The following is a 16,378-nucleotide window of genomic DNA, read 5'->3' as shown; positions in this document are numbered from 1 at the left end:
TGTCTGCAACAAGTCCATCATCAATATGGTATCCGCTCAGGAGCAGGGAACTACCACGTTACCTAAGGAGGGCTGAACTGGCCCAGATCAGAAACAGAGCAGGTCACAACTCTTGTACTGATCAGTAGTGGGAAAAAGCTTGTGAATAGCCAGTACACTCCAGCCTGAGCAAAAGAGCAAGACCCCATCTGTAAAAAGAAAAAAAAAAAATTTTTTTTAATTAAAATTAAAAAAAAAAAAAGCAAGGAAAAGGGAGTGACTGCTAACAGATACAAGATTTGGGAGGAGATGGTAATGAAAATTTTCTGGAATTAGTAGTAGTGATGGTTGTACAACATTGTGAATATACTTAAAACCACTGAATTGTACACTTTTTTAAGTGAAGGAATTTTATGATAAATGAATTATATCTCAATAAAAATTATAAATTTGGTCAGGCATTGTGGTTCATCCTGTAATCCCAGCACTTTGGGAGGCCAAGGCTAGCAGATGACTTGAGCCCAGGAGTTCCAGACCAGCCTGGGCAACATGGCAAAACCCCATCTCTACAAAAAAACTTTAAAAGTGCTTCCTTCAGCAGCACATATACTAAAATTGGAACAATACAGAGATTAGCGTGGCCCCTACGCAAGGATGACATGCAAATTTGTGAAGCATTTCATATATAATCATGAAAGAAAAAAATTAGCTGGGTATGGTAGCATGGGCCTGTACTCCCAGCTACTAGAGAGACTAAAGTGGGAGGATCACCTGAGCCTGGAGGTCAAGGCTGCAGTGAGCTGTGACTGCACTACTGCACTCCAGCCTAGGCAACAGAGTGAGACCCTGTCTTTAAAAAAAAAAAAAAAAAAAATTAAATTCATGTGTAAATAATAGTACACACAAATAAAAAATCACAATTAACTGACTACAAACTGATACGGCTAGCGTGGTGGCTCACACCTGTAATCCCAGTGTTTTGGGAGGCTGAGGCAGGAGGATCACTTGAGGCCAGGAGTTAAAAACCAGCCTGGGCAACACAGCAAGACCTCTATATCTACAAAAAATACAAAAAATTGGCCAACTATGGTGGCGCACACCTGTAATCCCAGCTACTTAGGAGGCTGAGGTGGCAAAATCATTTGACCCCTGAAATTTTTGGTTACAGTGAACTATGATCACGTCACTGTGCTCTAGCCTGGGTAACAGAGCAAGGCTCTTATCTCCAAAATAAAAAAGGCTGGGCACGGTGGCTAACACCTATAATCCCAGCACTTTGGGAGGCCAAGGCAGGTGGATAACCTGAGGTCAGGAGTTTGAGACCAGCCTAGCCAACATGGTGAAACCCTGTCTCTACTAAAAATACCAAAAAAAAAAAAAAAAAAAAAAAAATCAGCCAGTCATGGTGGCAGGCCCCTGCAGTCCCAGCTACTTGGGTGGCTGAGGCAGGAGAATCACTTGAACCCAGGAGGTGGAGGTTGCAGTGAGCCAAGATAACACCACTGTACTCCAGCCTGGGCAACAGAGCGAGACTCCATCTCAAAAAAAAAAAGGATGAGGGTTACTTATTAGTAAGATTGTAATTATTCTGGGACCTATAGAAGGGTCTTCTGGGATAGTCTGCTAAGTTTGTTTTTTTTTTATTTTTATTTTTTTGTCTGACTGGTATTCACCTTATAATAATTTCTCTTTTTTTCTTTTTTCTTTTCTTTTTTTTTTTTTTTAAGGCGGAGTCTCACTCTGTTGCCCAGGCTGGAGTGCAGTGGCACAATCTTGGCTCACTGCAACCTTCAGCTTCCGGGTTCATGCAGTTCTCCTGCCTCAGCCTCCCAAATAGCTGGGCTACAGGCGGGTGCCACCACGCCCAGCTAATTTTTGTATTTCTAATAGAGCCACCAAATAATTTCTTAAGGTTTATGTTTGATTGATTTGTTTGACTTTCTATATCTGTGTTTTGTTTTACAATAAAAAAATTTTTAATTTTTAAATGACAATTTTAAAGCCAAAAAGTACATTAACTGAAATAGGAAATTCACTGGGTGGACTTAACTGTAGATTGGAGGCTGCAAAAGTTTGCAAACTTGAAGATAAAAAGAAAGTATCCAGCTGGGGCCGGGTGCGGTGGCTCACTCCTGTAATCGCAGCACTTTGGGAGGCTGAGGCAGGCAGATCACAAGGTCAGGAGATCGAGACCATCCTGGCTAACACGGTGAAATCCCGTCTCTACTAAAAATATAGAAACAATTAGCCAGGCGTGGTGGTGGGTGCCTATAGTCCCAGCTACTTGGGAGGCTGAGGCAGGAGAATGGCTTGAACCCGGGAGGCGGAGCTTGCAGTGAGTGGAGATCGCACCACTGTACTCCAGCCTGGGCAACAGAGCAAGACTCCATCTCAAAAAAAACAAGAAAAAAGAAATTATCCAGCTGGAAGAATAGAACTACATTGTAAAAAGGCCAGGTGCAGTGGCTCACACCTATAATCCCAGCACTTTGGGAGGCCCAGGCGAGTGGATCATTTGAGGTCATGAGTTCGAGACCAGTCTAACCAACATGGTAAAACCCTGTCCATACTAAAATAACAAAAATTAGCTGGGCGTGGTGGCAGGTGCCTGCAATCTCAGCTACTTGGGAGGCTGAGGCAGACAGCGATCCTCCCATCTCAACCTCCCAAGTAGCTGGGATTATAGGCACATGCCACCATGCCTGGCTAATATTTTGTTTTTTTATAGAGGCAGGGTTTTGCTATGTTGCCCAGGCTGGTCTGCAACTCCTTGGCTCAAACGATCCTCTTGCCTTGACCTGCCAAAACACTGGAATTACAGGGATGAGCCACTATGCCCAGCCAAATTCTAGGTATTTAAGAGAAATGAAAACATTTCTCAACAAAAAGAGTTGCACAAGGACATTCATAACAGCATTTATTCACAATAGCATAACAACCAAAATGTCCCATCAACAGGAGAATGAATATGCAAATTGTGGTCTGTTCATACAATGGAATACCACTCAGTAATAAAAAGGAACATTTTAATTACTGATTGAATGTTTTTCGTTATTGATTGAAGCAACACCATGGATGTACTGCATAGATATCATTCTACCCTCACTGAGCATAGATTATTGCATTCCAGGCCGGAGTGCAGTGGTGCACAGAGCATAGATTATGCTCAGTGAAGGAAGCCAGACACAAAATAGTATATATTATATGATTCCATTTATATGATGTTCTAGATTAGGCAAACTAAGGTCAAAATAATCACAACAGCATTTGCCTCGGAAAGTAGGGATATTGATTAGAAATGGACATGGTGACTCACACCTGTAATCCTAGGACTTTGGGAGGCCAAGGTGGGCGGATCACCTGACATCAGGAGTTCAAGATCAGCCTGGCCAACATGGCAAAATCCCATCTCTACTCAAAATACAAAAATTAGCCAGGCATGGTGGCAGGCGCCTATAATCCCAGCTACTTGGGAGGCTGAGACAGGAGAATCGCTTGAACCCAGTAGGGGCAGAAGTTGCAGTGAGCCGAGGTCACAGCACTTTAGCCTGGGCAAAAGAGTGAAATTCCATCTCAAAAAAGGAAAAAAAGAAATGAACATGAGGAAGCTTTCGGGGGAGATGGAAATGCTCTGTATAAGGCTTGAGTCCAAAATCTATAGGGCAGACTTCAGTCCAAACTCAGGCAGGATTTATATTATAGTCTTGAGGCAGAATTCCTTCTCCAGTATACCAAAGCAGTTGTGGCATTTGTGTTTATGTATTATGGATGACCTTTTGGTTTGTGTTTCAGCCAGCCAGGCAACCAAACTGTTAGAACTTTTCTGACCCCTTCAGCTACAACACTGAATCCAGAATCTCTGATTAGTGGACCCATATCAGTAAAGTTGCCTGATGCAACTATGTTCCTTCTACCATTATCCCACACCATAAATATTCATTCCCACCCATATTCCCAGATTTTTGTGTGTCAGAAATTGGAAACCTCGTGCAGTTCTTTTTTTCTTTTTTTTTTTTTTTGAGATGAAGTTTCACTCTTGTTGCCCAGGTGGGAGTGCAATGGTGCAATCTTGGCTCAACGCAACCTCTACCTCCCAGGTTCAAGCAATTCTCTTGCCTCAGCTTCTGGAGAAGCTGGGATTACAGGCATGCACCACCACGCCCAGCTAATTGTGTATTTTTAGTAGAGATGGGGTTTCTCCATGTTGGTCAGGCTGGTCTCGAACTTCTGACCTCAGGTGATCCATCGACCTTGGCCTCCCAAAGTGTTGGGATTACAGGCGTGAGCCACCATGCCCGGCCCCTCATACAGTTCTTTTTGGAGTGGAGTGGACCTCCTCGTGGGTCATACTTTCTACCTAATTTGGAGCCTGCTGGGACTTGAGGACTGCTCGGACTAGAAGAACCAAGGCAACTACCTCAAGGGACATACCTACAGGTTTTCAGGAAAACAGGGTAGCCTTCTCAGACAGGGGTGGAAGGGCCGCTTCTGCTGGCAATGAAGACTCAGAAGAATTTAGGAGTTCATTGTCCTCAGCTTCAATAGGTTTGGTACATGCATCTGTCAAAATTGTACCATTCAAATGTATGCATTTTAGTGTATATAAAGACACTTTGGGAGGCCAAGGCAGGAGGATCGTTTGAGCTGAAGAGTTCCAGACCAACCTGGGCAACATAGTGAGACCTTGTCTCTTTTAAAAAAAAAAAAAATGTTACAGAAATAATTATTTAGTAATACTGTGGTGGGGTGGGGTATGGGTATATTATGCTATGGGTTCCTTATGCTATTATATTTAACCATTCTTCTATTAGAGGACATTTAGAGTTTAATAATTTACAATTATCAAATTACATTCATTTTACATTACATTCATTTATATATTCAAATTATACATAATTTACAACAATAAAATTACATTTCATACATTCAGCTTTTTTGAATTTCAAATATTTTCTTTGGATATATGAGTAGAATTATAAGCTCTAGTTATATGAGCATCTTTAAGGCGTTTGATGTAATTGGCTGTATTAGTTTATACTCCTATCAACAGTATGTGAGAATACATATCATATATTATCCCAGGTCACTTTTTTATCTCATAATTGCTAAAGAAACTGTTATTCTAAAGACACTTAAGTGCTAGTATGTTACTAGTAGCCCAGATGTTGACTAGTTTATCCCATGGTATCTGCTTCACCTGTCAGAAGTGGGTCTCTAGGCTTTCCTGCCTTTTTTTAATGGTAGTCTGTGCTGTAAGGGATTAGACAGGATCAAGGCTGAGCCTCGTCTGCCCACTGACTGCACTCGTGGCTGGGTGCTGCTTTTGGCCCTACTTCATGTCTCTCCTGACCATTTGAGGAAGAGACTGTGTTGCTGCTCCAGCTTTTGAAGGATTGTTGCCCTTCCTGCTGAGCACCTAGGACATGATTGAGCTCCTGGCCATATTGATAGATTGGTACTTATTAAACATCAACAGTGCCCCAGCAGCAGCATCTTGGGGTTTTTCTAATCAAACTTAGTAGCAAACTTCTTAGAGTATCAGATTATCTAAGTTCAGATTATTTGGTTTTCCCATCCCTAGGTTCACTGCACCTCAGGCAGAACTCTATGAAGCTGTTCTAGAGATCCAGAGAGATTGTTTGGCCCTCTGCTTCCCTGGGACAAGCTTGGAGAACATCTACAGCATGATGCTGACCCTGATAGGACAGAAGCTTAAAGACTTGGGAATCATGAAGAACATTAAGGAAAATAATGTCTTCAAGGTATTTCACTTCTCTTGACCCCAGTTCTCAAGAACACCTAGCATGCTGCTAGGCTTTTACCGTATATAAAGCTAATTCAATTTAGAAATGGGACAGATGCAGTGATTCATGCCTGTAATCTCAGTAGTTTAGGAGGCTGAGGCAGGAGGATCGCTTGAAGCCAGCCTGGGCAATATAGCGAGACCCATCTATATGTATATACATATAGATATGTATACACACACATATATATACGTACACACATAGATATATATATATGCACATACACACACGGGGTTTTTTAAGTAAAAAGAAAAGATTTAGAAATCATCTTTGTGATCTATAAGAGGGATTTAGCTTTAACATAGATTAAAACAAAGGAAGTCAGTACTTACTTCTTCCAGAAGATGGCAGCACATTCTGATTCATTACATGCTGCATAACTAGCTCAGTATTCAGAAAACGTAAAATGAAGTCTGGTGTAGACAGGCTGAAAAAGGAAACAAGAAATGAGGAGAAGCCTGGGAAATATAGCAAGACCCTGTCTCTACAAAAAATTTAAAAGTTAGCCAGGTGTGGTGGCACACATCTCAAGTCCCAGCTACTTGGGAGGTTGAGGTGGGAGGATCACTTGACCCCAGGAGTTCAAGGCTGCAGTGAACTATGATCGCACCACTGCACTCCAACCTGGGCCACAGAACAAGGCCCTGTGTCCAAAAAAAAAAGAAAGAGAGAGAGAGAGATTAACTTTTAATCCCTTTATGGGTTATTCTGTAGGTCAAAGGAGAAGGTATTTGTTTAAGTGACATTTTTGAGACTTCAGCAATATTCCCAAAGGCCATGTCATTAGTGAATTTTTTTCTGCATCCCAAATGTGATGATGTTCAGTAAAAATGTAAAACCTCAGCTTTAAAATTAAGATGCTAGATGCCCAAGTCAGATAGACCATTAGGCATCTCCTACCTACAAGTTAAGGCTTCTAGGACTTCTATTATCAATAAAAACGAAGCTATAAATTGGCTGTTGCTCGGGCCAACAAATCTTTAACTAACTGATGGAAATACCCAAGCTGGCTGGGCACAGTGGCTCACACCTGTAATCCCAGCACTTTGGGAGGCTGAGGCAGGCAGATCACATGAGGTCAGGAGTTCGAGACCAGCCTGGCCAACATGGTGAAACCCTGTCTCTACTAAAAATACAAAAATTTGCCAGGCATGGTGATACAAGTCTATAATCCCAGCTATTGGGGAGGCTGAGGTGGGAGAATCGCTTGAACCCAGGAGACCGAGTTTGCAGTGAGCCCAGATCACACCACTGTACTCCAACCTAGACAACAGAGCAGGACTCCATCTCAAAAAAAAAAGAAATACCCAAGCTGGTACGTGCCCAAAAGTATGCCTTCTCCACAAGTTGCTGTGAGATATTTAGGGTCTCCAGAGTAGATTCCTGAGAGGGATGTGTGAAGGAACATTGGAAAGAGAACTGTGGTAATAGTCATCCTCTCTTTCCCAAAAAAAGAGATTTTTTTTCTCTCTTTTATTTTTACCTTTCCTATGGTACTGAAGAAAACAGACTTTCATTTGCCACAGTCATTAGTTGGATTACCCAAGTCAGCATGTAGGTAGTATATTAAATAGTGGGAATGGAAGTGTGGATTGATGAGAATGCCATTGGCAGAATTGCATATAAGAGGTTGCAGTTTTTCAGGTGCCTTTAAGTATTAGCCCAAGGAGGAATTAAACTGAAGTGGCAGAACCATGGGGGAGATAATAACACATATCTCACTGATTTATACTTGCCCAGCATTCCCCGTTAGAGGTCATTGCTCTGATGATACTGTGATAATTATCTTTCCAGGCTGCTCGAAAATACTGCCCTCATCATGTTGGCCACTACCTCGGGATGGATGTCCATGACACTCCAGACATGCCCCGTTCTCTCCCTCTGCAGCCTGGGATGGTAATCACAATTGAGCCAGGTAAGGAGTTATAATACTACTATGAGGTAAACGTTTGTTTTTGAGATGGAGTTTTGCTCTTTCGCCCAGGCTGGAGTGAAGTGGTGTGATCTTCACTCACTGCAACCTCTGCCCCCCAGGTTCAGCGATTCTCCTGCCTCAGCCTCCTGAGTATCTGGGATTACAGGTATCCGCCACCACGCCTGGCTGATTTTTATATTTTTAGTAGAGATGGGGTTTCGCCATGTTGGCCAGGCTGGTCTCGAACTCCTGACCTCAGGTGATCCACCCATCTCGGTCTCCCAAAGTGCTAGAATTACAGGCCTGAGCCACCATGCCCAGCCACATTGTTTGTTTTTACCTCAACCAATGTAATTAAGTTAGAAGAGACAAGAAAAAAAGTCTCTCCAGTGTGGAAGATAATTTTATTTTAGATTTATCTTTCGTATTCTTATTTAACATCACACAATTTGTTCAATTTGACTCCTCCAATAAACAACTGATGGAGAATACTTCCTATATATAGATATATAGAAATGAATAGATATTAAGAAATGAATCTTTTTTAATCCTGCCTTTCCCAGGGCCAGTTTGTACTGGTCTCCCATTTAGTAGCTGGGGGCTGCTCAAGCTTCCAGAGCCCCCAGTGCTTGTGTGCAGAAAGACAGGCAGACACACTATGCTCTCAGTTTCAACACCTCTGCAAGCTGCATTGAACTACCCAGCACCATCCCACTCGTTAGTACCCAACGCCTTCCTTGTAAGCTTCAGAGGAAGCTCACAGTCGGATACATTACCTAACTTGAATGGTCCTGGGTGTTGAGCAGGATTCGGAAGAGGAGCAGTGGCCACAGTGGTGTGTGAAGATTGATGTTGTCAGAGTTGATGGTTAAATACTAATGCTGGTTTTGTTTTGAAAACAGATCTAAATTTTAGATTTCAAGTATTGTAATCTCTATATAAATTATGGCTGTGAAATGTCTTTTATGCCACCCTTTGAACCCAGTCATACATTGCTATCTGTGGCCATAGCTATATCGTTTGGTTCAATCTGGTTGGTACATGAGCGCTTCCTTAACTGTGCTCCATTTTCCTTTGCTGATCTTTTTCTTTTTTTTTTTTTTTTTTTTTTTTTTGAGACGGAGTCTGGCTCTGTCGCCCAGGCTGGAGTGCAGTGGCCGGATCTCAGCTCACTGCAAGCTCCGCCTCCCGGGTTTAAGCCATTCTCCTGCCTCAGCCTCCGGAGTAGCTGGGACTACAGGCGCCCACCACCTTGCCCGGCTAGTTTTTTGTACTTTTTAGTAGAGACGGGGTTTCACCGTGTTAGCCAGGATGGTCTCAATCTCCTGACCTCGTGATCCGCCCGTCTCGGCCTCCCAAAGTGCTGGGATTACAGGCTTGAGCCACCGCGCCCAGCCGATCTTTTTCTGTTTTTTCATCGTAGAGCAGGATCTGTGAGGATAGTGGAGGAAGTTTACAACTTGTTTAATATACAAAGCCCTGGTGTGTGTCTAACTTCATGATTAGAAAGGGTACCTGGGGTTCCTACATTTTTCCAAATGTACATTAAAGTCTTTCAGTTTCTCTTCTACTTTATATTATACACATCAGATATATTTAAACCTTATAATGACTATTTCTGCAGCTTCCAGTTGTCAAGGCTAATAATCTCTAAATGTTTCTTTTCATACAGTTTAAATATATTTTGTCTTCATTTTTGCAAAGTGCTCTTTTTCCAGGGGACTCTTAGGCAGGGGAAGAAAGCACTTATATAATCTGCTTGTACCCCACATATATTGACGTACTTTTAAATTAAGTAACTTTACTGGCCTGCTTGAGCCACTGGAATATGACAGAATCATGATCAGCATTGCCATAGTTGTATTGAGCTTGTAGTCCAATATAAAGATAACCACAATCATAATTTTAGTAATGATACCAACATGTGTTGACCATTATATGCCAGGCACTTTGACATGTATTATCTCATTTAATCTTCACAGCTTTACTAGGTAGGTACCATAAAGATCCAGTATTACAGAGGAAGGAATTTTAACCCAGAGGTTAACTTACTTGCCCCAAACCACCCAGTTACTGTCATTCCTGAACAGCATGTTCTTCTTTCTACTTCACAGGCATTTATATTCCAGAGGATGACAGAGATGCCCCAGAGAAGTTTCGGGGTCTTGGTGTACGAATTGAGGATGATGTAGTGGTGACTCAGGACTCACCTCTCATCCTTTCTGCAGATTGTCCCAAAGAGATGAATGACATTGAACAGATATGCAGCCGGGCTTCTTGACCTTCACTGTGGCCCACATGCACCTCAGGTTCAAGATGGGTGTATGCTGGCAGCCCTGCACGTGTGCTTTCTGAGTGTCTCTGTGTATGCAGGAATATATGGGTTCCATTTGGGAGCACAGCAGCTGTGTGAATGTATGTAATCGTGTGTGTGGGGTTTTTTTGTTTTAAGCAGTTAGAAGTCTGGAAAAATGAATTTTGGAATAGTATGTTACTGCAGCTTTGGTAACATTAATTCTATAGAATTAATGACCAGAGCAATTTTAATTTTTAAACATAAAGGTCTTAGTTACATATATCCATGCATTCCAGTTAACACATTTAAACATACAGAAATTTCACTTCTTCTTTCAAGTCCTTCCCTTTCTATACTTTTGCTGAGATCCACCCAATATCATAAGAAGTTTGTGTGATCCCTGTATTTTTAGGTAATTACCAAGGTCTCTGCCTATGCGAAAATTCATCTGTTGGTGATTGTGGGTGGCCAATACATACCTTCTGTAACTCCTCCCTACCTATTCTAGATCCTGCATATCTACTGGAGCCATATGAGCCCTCAGGGGCACTGGCGTCCTGCAGTCTTACTAGTCAGCCACAGTCCAGGTTCCAGCAACACTAGCTACCTAGCAAACAAAAAACTTTTGAGCTTTTCTTCCCATTTGGTTGCCTGGGACCTGGAAAGTGTTTAGATTCTAGATAAAGAAGGAAATGGAAGAGAAAGAAAATTGTATATGTATATACTAAAGATCCAGACATCAGGTCTGGGCACAGTGACTCAACGCCTGTAATCCCAGCACTTTGGGAGGCTGAGGCAGGTGGATCACTTGAGACCAGGAGTTCCAGACCAGCCTGGCCAACATGGTGAAACCCCGTCTCTACTAAAAATACAAAAATGAGCTGGGTGTGGTGATACATGCCTGTAATCCTGGCTATTTGGGAGGCTGAGGCATGAGAATTGCTTGAACCTGGGAGCTGGAGGTTGCAGTGAGCTGAACTCATGTGACTGCACTCCAGCCTGGGTGACTGAGTGAGACTCTTCCTCAAAAAAAAAAAAAAAAAAAAAAAAATCCTGACATCCTGCCATCTTTTCTCTTCGATTTAAAGATGATTTCTTAATGATGGCTTCAAAAATTAATTAAAAGAAAAGAAAAAAAATGATTTCTTTCCCAGACATCCCTGCTCCCTCTATAGATTCTTGACGCACTGACCCTCACAGGTTAGCCTTGTAGCTGTTGTGCTACGCAGAAGCAGATCCTCTACTTACTTACCCTGTCAGAGTCACAGTAGTGGCGCCCAGTTTTCAGAGAAGTACCCCTGTTATTCTGTGATTTCCTCTAGTGCTAATAGAAACAAAATACGGAATCTACCAAATACCCATAAATATCCTATGATTCTTATCTTTCTCTGATATTAGCATTGGGAGTGCAGTGGTAAAGAGTCATATTTCTTTTTTTTTTTTTTTTTTTGGAGACGAAGTCTTGCTCTGTCACCTGGGCTGGAGTGCAGTGGCGTGATCTCAGCTCACTACAACCTCCACCACCCAGGTTCAGGCAATTCTCCTGCCTCAGCCTACCGAGTAACTGGGACTACAGGCGCACACCACCACGCCCAGCTAATTTTTTGTATTTTAATTTTTTGTATTTTAGTAGAGACGGGGTTTCACCCTGTTGCCCAGGCTGGTCTCAAACTCCTGAGCTCAGGCAATCCGCCCACCTTAGCCTCCCAAAGTGCTAGGATTACAGGCATGAGCCACCACACCTGGCGTAAGAGTCATATTTCTTTAAAAACAAACATTGGATACAATTATACAACAAGTCAATTTGCAAGGTGAACAGGGCTAGATTACCACAGATAGCTTATTTAGGAGCTTCTGTGATAGAGGGAAGCTTTAAGAACCAGTATGTTCACCTCCTTTAAACCTGGATATGAGCTCAAGATGTATAAAGCATGCCAATTGTTAGAACACAAATTTGAGGGTTTCTTAAAAAACAATTTGTATTAGGGAAGCACAAGCTAGGGGATTAACAATCTCTGCAGTGCTGGAAGTTTGCCTATCTTATCAGGGAAACCCAGGGTACACAGTGAAAAGCAGACAGGCAGTGACTTCCTCAAGAGACAGATAATGTGAAAACAAAAGTGATATAAATCGTATCCTGACAGTGCTAGCCCAGGAACGCCTGGCTTTGCGCACCTTATCTAAGCAGCTCTCAGAATGGAGGCTGCACAGCTGGAGTCTCCATGCCCCATACCCACCCTCCCACCTCCCTCCAACTTCTCAATCCAGCACTACTTTTTAAAAGAAGGGGAGGGAAACAACTCCACAACTCTGGCTTCTCACTTCCCAGGCTCTGTGCCACCAGCAGCCCTTTCCTTGGATTGTGTTTCCTTTGTTCATTTATAATCCAGGAATAAGGAATTTCCTTTTCTTCTTGTATCATTTTCTTTTTTCTTTTTTTTTTTTTTTTTTTTTTTGAGATGGAGTCTCGCACTGTCACCCGGGCTGGTGTGCAATGGCAAGATCTCAGCTCACTGCAACCTCCGCCTCCCAGGTTCAAGCGATTCTCCTGCCTCAGCCTCTCAAGTAGCTAGGATTACAGGCGTCTGCCACCACACCCGGCTGTTTTTTTGTATTTGAAGTGGAGACAAGGTTTCACGATGTTGGCCAGGCTGGTCTTGAACTCCTGACCTCATTATCCACCCGCCTCGGCCTCCCTAAGTGCTGGGATTACAGACGTGAGCCACCGCGCCTCCTGCATCATTGTCTCTGGTCTAAACTTTTCTAGCTAAAAGCCTAGGTGGCTTGTATGTATGGCAGCATGCTTGGACATGAAACAGACTTCTGGTTAGATTCCAGTCAAGTTCTATAGATGTTACTGGTAGGCAGAAAGGCTGTTGTGGAATTCTTCTGGTGACTTTTAGTCCCTGCTTTTAGTCCCTGACCCAGGTATATTGTCCTTTGAGTCCCAGATTAACTAACTATAGCAGCTAAGCATTTGAATCAGACTTCTCATAGCAATATTATGGGCTGTCTGATATATTCAGGATTTGTTGAGCAGATAATTATGCACAGTGCTGTGTGTGATCTTTTTCATTCTCAGCCTTGCCACAGACATACCCCACATTTCCCTTTAGTTATTTTTTTTATACAGAGAATGCTATTAATTGTTATTTGATATCAAATAATTTTATTTTTCTAATGTCAGGAAATGACCCATTCCACTTAAGTCAGTTTTCCAAATAATTAAAAAATACTTCAGAAATAAAATGTTTCCAAATATTTCTTAAAATTCTTAAAATTTAGATTAAAGTTTGCTGATCTCTTACATTTAATAAAGCTGGGACTTAAAAGACTTACCATAGTTTTCAGCCGCCTTGCAAGTTCATAAACTTGTAAGGGTACAAAGTGAATAAGATAAATTCAGAGTTTTAAGGTAAGGGCTTTATATTAGCTTTTTTTTTTTTTAAGGTTGTTTTGTTTTGTTTTGTTTTGTTTTTGTTTTTGAGACAAAGTCTCACTCTGTCACCCAGGCTGGAGTGCAGTGGCACGATCTTGGCTCACTGCAACCTCCACTTCCTGGGTTCAGGCAATTCTTCTGTCTCAGCCTCCTGAGTAACTGGGACTACAGGCATATGCCACCATGCCTGGCTAGTTTTCTGTATTTTTAATAGAGATGGGGTTTCACGTTTCACTATGCTAGCCAGGATGGTCTCAATCTCCTGACCTCATAATCTGCCCACCTTGGACTCCCAAGGTGCTGGGATTACAGGCATGAGCCACCGCACCCAGCCTTTTTAAAGTTTTTAATTGACATATAATTGTACATATTTACGGGGTACATAGTGATGTTTTGAGACATATATAATGATCAGATCGGAACAATTAGCATATCCATCACATTGAACAATTATCATTTGTGTTGAGCCTTTAGTTTTTTTTTGGGACGGAGTCTTTTTTGTTTTTTTTTTTTTTTGGAGACAGAGTCTCACTCTGTCACCCAGGCTGGAGTGCAGTGGCGCCATCTCAGCTCACTGCAACCTCCGACTCCCTGGTTCAAGCAGTTCTCCTGCCTCAGCCTCCCAAGTAGCTGGGATTACAGACACGCGTCACCATGCCCAGCTAATTTTTGTATTTTTAGTAGAGACAGGGTTTCACCATATTGACCACGATGGTCTTGATCTCCTGACCTTGTAATCTGCCCACCTTGGCCTCCCAAAGTGCTGGGATTACAGGCGTGAGCCACCATGCCCAGCTGAGCCTTTAGTTCTAAGTAAATAATACCTATACCAGTCACTCCTATTAAAAATCTTTAAAAAAATTACTCAAATGTTACCACTGGAATTTTTCTCCCTGAATTGAAGGTATGTGGTTAGATCATTAGCAATACCCTCTAAATGAAGGAAACATATCTGGATATCCAGTGTTATATACTTTTATGTATTTATTTCAGGAATTACTATTTTGTCTCCATAATTAGGAAACAGACTGTGTTCTTTATTGGAAACACAACAGTATAAATACTGGAGTAAAGTTGGGTGCAGTGGATCACGGCTGTAATCCCAGCACTTGAGCCCAGGAGTTTGAGACCAGCCTAGGCAACACAGAGGGACCTTGTCTCAGCAAAAAAATTTAAAGTTAGCCGGGTGTGGTGGTGTGCACCTATAGTCCCAGCTACTCAGGAGGCTGAGGTGGGAGGACCACTTGAGCACAGGAGGTCAAGGCTGCAGTGAGCCAAGATTGTGCCACTCCATGCCACCCTGGGCAACAGAGCAAGACCCTGTCTCAATAAAAGAGAAGAGAAAAACTGGAGTGAGAACTCTCCTCCTCTCATAATCATAGTATCCACGTTAGGAAAATGCTTCTGAGAGTAACTTAAAGTACTCTGTGTGCATCTTCTTTCAAAACCTTGCTTTTTTCTCAGTTTTTGTAAGGTGAGAAAGGGAAAAACCTTTACCATAGAAGTACTGTCTTAATTGAGATTAAGATCCAAATAAAACATGTTAAACCTCCATATAAAGACATTGCAACTCATTAAAACGGAAAAATATACCTTTGTTATGTCTTTCCAAATATCCATACCCACATCCTGTTCAGCTTTGTTAATAATACAAAGATCACAAATGTGAAGCACAAATGCTGCTTCTCCCCCTCTTGTTCCCATGTCAGAGATGGAGAAGAAAGCACAGTGAGCTGTTCACCAGTCCAGCAGTGACCTTGGAGTCCTTTGTAACAGTGTTTCCAATAACTGCTGCCAATAAAACAGTTAGAATTTGAGTTAGAACCTATCTGCTGTCCCTCAACTAGTGTCTGATAGCCGAGAATGTAATTTGTTTGTGTGTCTATTAGAAAATTAGCAGCACTTTGGGAGGCCGAGGCGGGCGAATCTCGAGGTCAGGAGATCAAAACCATCCTGGTTAACCTGGTGAAACCCCGTCTCTACTAAAAATACAAAAAATTAGCTGGGCATGGTGGCGGGCACCTGTAGTCCCAGCTACTCGGGAGGCTGAGGCAAGAGAATGGCGTGAACCCGGGAGGCGGAGCTTGCAGTGAGCCGAGATAGCACCACTGCACTCCAGCCTGGGCGACAGAGCAAGACTCTGTCTCAAAAAAAAGGAAAAGAAAAGAAAATTAGGCAGGCCCCACCGACAGTAGCAGCATGAAGGAACCTGCTTAGAAGAGGTTTTTATGGTGTGATTGTGTTTTTTTTTTTTTTAATTGTTGTTTCCTGAAGTAGAATCCATAGCCCAAAACAAGTTTTAAGCCTGAGAAAATATAATTTGAGGTGTTTTTTATGCTCCTAATGAAAAGATGAATGAATGCATCATTACACCTTAACAGTAGAGCAGAATTTCACTGTTACAAACCGCATAGGTCCTCCTGGTTGTGCTGCTGTTCTCTGCCTGTGTGTCACTGAGTTCGAACATCATTATTGTTTGAATCAGAGGACCCACTGGGATTAAGGCTTCTTGGAGTTGCTGCGCAAGAATCTGAGGAAACTTCAATCTTTACTAGCATTTCTTAATGCTTTCCATGACTTTTGTGCAATTATATAAGTTCAATTTAGACAAAATGCTGTTACTTTTTAAGGCATTACTATTCACTGAAAATAGATACGTCATTCCCCATCAAGGGAAAAGCATTTGTAACTGTCATTTAAAAAAAAAAAAACTATAAAACAATATAGAGGTGTATGGTGTGTGTGTGTTACTTTAGAATCTAGAGTTTACAATCTGTTTAGTGTAAACATGAGACTATCTGGTTTTACAAAATATTTTACAAAGTATTCATTAGCTGCTGTCTCAAAATCATGATAGCAAACTTGAAATGATTTTATCAGTCTTATAGAGGAAGAATCTGATGGATTTGATCCAGCCTGTTAAACTGATTGACACAAAAGTGACT

At 42.0% G+C, this 16,378-nt stretch overlaps 1 protein-coding gene and 1 non-coding gene across 5 annotated transcripts in view; both read left to right on the top strand.

Moving 5' to 3' along the window:
- The window catches only part of XPNPEP3 (X-prolyl aminopeptidase 3), a 76,848-nt gene extending 60,683 nt beyond the window's left edge, over nt 1-16,165 (top strand). For all 4 annotated transcript variants that reach the window (XM_038007382.2, XM_038007380.2, XM_073006686.1 and 1 more), the window contains 3 exons: nt 5,561-5,741; nt 7,578-7,698; nt 9,813-16,165. In XM_038007382.2, coding sequence (XP_037863310.1) covers nt 5,561-5,741; nt 7,578-7,698; nt 9,813-9,979 — 469 coding nt within the window. In that variant the 3' untranslated portion in view covers nt 9,980-16,165. The remainder of the gene's footprint in view (nt 1-5,560; nt 5,742-7,577; nt 7,699-9,812) is intronic.
- LOC119627374 (U6 spliceosomal RNA) lies at nt 565-668 on the top strand. Its single transcript, XR_005243577.1, has one exon. It is a non-coding gene; the product is annotated as a U6 spliceosomal RNA (small nuclear RNA).
- Nucleotides 16,166-16,378: the final 213 nt, after the last annotated feature.

Source organism: Chlorocebus sabaeus, chromosome 19, assembly GCF_047675955.1.
Source record: "Chlorocebus sabaeus isolate Y175 chromosome 19, mChlSab1.0.hap1, whole genome shotgun sequence".
In the NCBI taxonomy this organism is placed as follows: Eukaryota; Metazoa; Chordata; class Mammalia; order Primates; family Cercopithecidae; genus Chlorocebus; species Chlorocebus sabaeus.
Note: the sequence above shows the minus strand (reverse complement) of the source record. Positions and strands in the feature narration are given on the sequence as shown.